The following is a 4,691-nucleotide window of genomic DNA, read 5'->3' on the forward strand; positions in this document are numbered from 1 at the left end:
GTAGGCGTTGAGTTCATTGATGCACCCTACGATTTCCTACTCAAAGCGTCTGCGACTACATTTGCTTTCCCTGGATGGTATAAAATATAGCAGTCGTAGTCTTTTAACAATTCTAGCCACCTACGCTGCCTCATATTCAATTCTTTTTGAGAGAAGATATATTTTAGACTTTGATGATCAGTATAAATTTCTACCTTCTCACGAGAAAGATTATGTCTCCAAATTTTTAAAGCAAAAACTACAGCAACTAGTTTAAGGTCATGAGTGGGATAGTTTCTCTCGTGGTCTTTCAACTATCTAGAGGCGTAAGCTATAACTTTATCTTGTTGCATGAGTACGCACCCTAGTCCTTTAAGAGAGGCATCACTAAAAACTACGAATTTCTCAAACTCTCTTGGCAGTACAAGGACAGGTGCAGTTACTAACCTCTTTTTCAGCTCTTGAAAGCTTGCTTCGCACTTATCGTTCCATTGAAAATGAGCGTTCTTCTTAGTGAGGGTGGTCAAAGGGTCGGAAGGATTGGAAAAACCTTCTACGAATCTTCGGTAGTAACCTGCCAATCCAAGAAAGCTGCGGATTTCATGGACGTTGGTTGGCCGCTCCCAATTGACGACAACCTCAACTTTGCTAGGATCAACTGCTATTCCATCTTTTGAGATAACGTGCCCTAAGAATGGAACTTTCTCCATCCAAAATTCGCATTTCTTGAGTTTAGCAAATAACTGCCTTTCCCTTAGAACATTTAGTACTGTTTTCAGATGCTCCCCGTGCTCTTGATGATTAGTCGAGTAAATTAAAATATCATCAATAAACACAACTACAAACAAATCGAGGTACATATGGAAAACACGATTCATTAGATCCATAAATACTGACGGTGCGTTAGTCACCCCAAAAGGCATGACTCGAATTGCCGTCTTTTGCACATCTTCTTTTACCTTAAATTGATGGTATCCCGATCGAAGGTCGATTTTCGAGAATACCTTGGCTTCTTTTAATTGGTCAAACAAGTCATCAATCCTTTGTAGAGGATATTTATTCTTTATGGTAATGCGGTTCAACTCCCGGTAGTCTATGCATAGCCGCATAGTCCCATCTTTCTTCTTGACAAACAATACAGGTGCTCCCCACGGTGATACGCTTGGGCGTATGAATCCTCTGTCCAAAAGTTCTTGGAGTTTTTCTTTAGCTCTTTCAACTCGGCGGGCGCCATACGATAAGGTGCTTTGTGAATGGGTTGAGTTCCCAGAATCAAATTGATGGTAAACTCAATCTCCCGATCAGGTGGCAATCCTGTCACAACCACAACAAACACGTCTGGGTAATCGCACGCCACTGGAATATCTTCCAACGTACGCTCAGCTTCTGGTTTTGCAGTTACATATGCTAAGAATGCCGATGCTCCTTGTCGTATATTCCTTGTAGCTTGTATTGCACAAAGTAGCGGTGGAGTGGCTCGCGTACAAGATTTGTTGAATTTAAATCTTTCAACACTTGGCAATTGAAAAATGACTACCTTCTCTCTACAATTTATGCTCGCATAATACTTTGATAACCAGTCCATGCCTAGGATTACATCATATCCTAGAGATTTAAATACTGATAGATTGATGGGTAGGTTCCTTCCTTTTATAATGATTGGACAGTTCTCTACCAGTTTATCACATACGACTTTCTTTCCTCCAGGGGTTTCAACCGTAAGATTTTGTACTAAAGGTCGTGTGCTAACGTGATGTAATTTAATGTATGCTTCATAAATGAATAAATGTGTAGCTTCTAAATCAAAAAGAGTACACGCAAGGATACCAAACAAAAAGATGGTACCTATCACAACATCGTTAACACCTCATTTTTCTTTTTCGTCTACCTCGACTGGAGTTAAGGTATAGACCCTCACTTGGGCAGGTCATTTGGATGGGTATGTCACCTGCGACGCTGCTCGCCTCTTTAGTTCATAAGCGGCGGATGATTCGCGCATTCCTCTTTCAGCAATTGATGCTATATCGACCAGTTTGACAAAGTCTCTGATTTCATGGCACATGAATCTTTCCTTAATACGAGGATTAAGGCCATTTTCGAAACGTTCTGCCTTTGATTCTTCATTCGGGATTAGGTTGAGGCCAAACCTTGCTAGTTCAATAAACCTAGAGGAATATTGCTCTACCGTCATAGCGCCTTGTACCAGATTCTGGAATTCGATGGCCAGCATCTGCCTTTGTGCCCTCGGAAAGAAGCGCTCATTGAATTCTTCTACAAACCTATCCCAAGGGATAGCAACTCCATGTCCCAACTCTATTCCTAAGAGTCCTTTTTTAGACTTCCACCATCTTGCAGCTTCATCAGTTATCCTTAGTCCAGTATACCTAACCTTTTGCTCATCAGTACAGCCCAGTGTCTCATGCAATAGCTGGATATCCATAATCCAGGCTTTAGCTACTAACGGTCCCTGTGTTCCATCAAATAGACGAAATTGCTGGCTAGCGAAATCGAGTAGAGTGCAACCTACTTGTTCCCATTGGGCGGCAGGCTGTGGAATTCTTGCCACTACTTCGGCAAACTGCCTAGTAGTTTCAGCCATAAATTGTGCTAAGGCCGAATTCACTCCATCATTAAATGGTGGAGGTGGAGGTGGGAATTCGTCATCACGGTTGCCATGACGATGGTTTCCGTAGTTTTCGTTACGAACGGGGTAACGTCGAGGTGCCATAATTCTGTACCATCGCATCAGATTAATTACCAAAATTATAATTAACTTAAATACTACACAATACATTTAATCACATAGATACATATTGATTAGCTTTATAAGCCTACCATTCTCTGATTCTTACAAAGAGGTATACGCACAAAAGTTTTTAGTTTTACTTAGGGTACATAGCATATTAAACAAAACTGACGCTTCTACAGTTCTAAAATTATTTATTTACTATTATTCCTAATTCAACATAACATTCTTCAAACAAAATCTTTTATGTGGTTTATAAAATCTTTTATTAAGATTAGCTCTTGGTTATGCCATAGTTTCTAGGTAGGTCAATTCCGATGGTCACCGGAGCGAACTGCTCTGATACCATACTGTAACACCCCGAATTTAAGCCTACAAATTCGTAAGCAGAAACCTCCGGTTTCCACGTGACATTACTACATCAGAGATAAACTCTCGCAGCAGAATATATATTTTTTTTCTTCTAAAGACCTAGGAATTGATAGCATAACACATTAGAGCTGACTGAAATACCTCGATACGTTTATTAAAAGTTACTTAGGTTTATCTTTACATGTCATATGCACACTAGGTGCTTCAAAATTAGTGCCACAGACGGCACATAAGCATATAACATAAAACATGCCAAACAAGACATCGTTATAAATATTTACATGCCATAAAACAAATCACACATAGGCACAACTAGTAATTTCTAAACTAGCACATAATAGTTCGTTGATGGTTTCAAAAACCATCAAAACTGGCATATGGGTCCATGCCTTCGTTCTCCAGATCTGCATCAGTAACTATGCAAATATGACGTCATCATATTTACATAGACAAACAAGTGAGTCATCCATTTTCATATCTAAGTTACCATCAGATTAATAACAGTTCACAAATAATACAAATGCAAAGGTTGTATGAATGTGCATCGTAGTAACCATTTAGTTTGGGGTTTTATGATCATCTTTCTTCAGACCTCTCGTTCTTAGGTATCCAAACCCGTTCATGTCCTTTGCCTCAGACTTAAAGTCTTACTTGTTTGCACAGGAATCCTACCAATCCTAGCATTTGTTATATATTAGGACTTTGGACTCACCCTGGGTCACTATGAACCCCCTAGATCCACTGACTAGCCTTCCTTCCACTTGCTACTACATCAGCTTGTCGATGGCTATCTCATCAACTGTTATATTAGTTGGACACAACATGCAATGCATGAACAACCACATGCAATAAACACACACCACACAGTCCCAATGAAACATAGAATCATTCCTCAGTAAGTACATCCATACTTACTCTCCTTGTTGTAGTTTCTTAGCTCCTTTTCTGTAACAAATATATACAAAGAAGATGATATATACATCAGTCCTTTTTCCAATAGTAAAAATGTGTATATTTTTACATCACTTTACTCATCGTTTTTAGTTATCAATTAAAAGGTAATTACTTTAACTGAATCCTACAACGATTCATGAGAAAATATTACAACGTTTCATGTTTAAGCACCGAAACACAGCATAATGCTCTTGGTAACATAACACTTAAACATGAATCCTAACAGGATAATATTTTTATGTAAAGGGATAGAGAAATTAGCGGCATAGCCACTTTGTAGGAATACAATAAATGATAAAATAAATATGCAAAGGGATAGGCAAATTTGCGGCATAGCCACTTCGCAGGAATACAATAAATGATAAAATAAATATATGAAGGAATAGGAAAATTAGCGGCATAGCCACTTTGTAGGAATACAATAAATGATAAAAAATAAATATACGAAGGAATAGGAAAATTAGCAGCAGAGCCACTTTGTAGGAATGCAATAAATTATAAAATAAATATACAAAGGAATAGGAAAATTAGCAGCAGAGCCACTTTGTAGGAATGCAATAAATTATAAAATATGAGTGATCAAACCAACTCTGTAGTAATAAATAAATAATAAGATATGAGTGGTCAAACCAACTCTGTA

The 4,691-nt window shown here is 38.4% G+C and overlaps 2 protein-coding genes across 2 annotated transcripts; both read right to left on the minus strand.

Moving 5' to 3' along the window:
• Positions 1–293: 293 nt before the first annotated feature.
• Positions 294–902, minus strand: LOC133876797 (uncharacterized mitochondrial protein AtMg00860-like). Its single transcript, XM_062315043.1, has one exon. It carries the CDS (start codon positions 900–902, stop codon positions 294–296), a length of 609 nt encoding a protein of 202 aa, XP_062171027.1.
• A 1,004-nt stretch (positions 903–1,906) lies between these two features.
• LOC133876798 (uncharacterized) lies at positions 1,907–2,707 on the minus strand. Its single transcript, XM_062315045.1, has one exon. The coding sequence runs from the start codon at positions 2,705–2,707 to the stop codon at positions 1,907–1,909; it is 801 nt and encodes a 266-aa protein (XP_062171029.1).
• Between the last annotated feature and the right edge of the window lie 1,984 nt (positions 2,708–4,691).

This window comes from Alnus glutinosa, chromosome 9 (genome assembly GCF_958979055.1).
Source record: "Alnus glutinosa chromosome 9, dhAlnGlut1.1, whole genome shotgun sequence".
In the NCBI taxonomy this organism is placed as follows: Eukaryota; Viridiplantae; Streptophyta; class Magnoliopsida; order Fagales; family Betulaceae; genus Alnus; species Alnus glutinosa.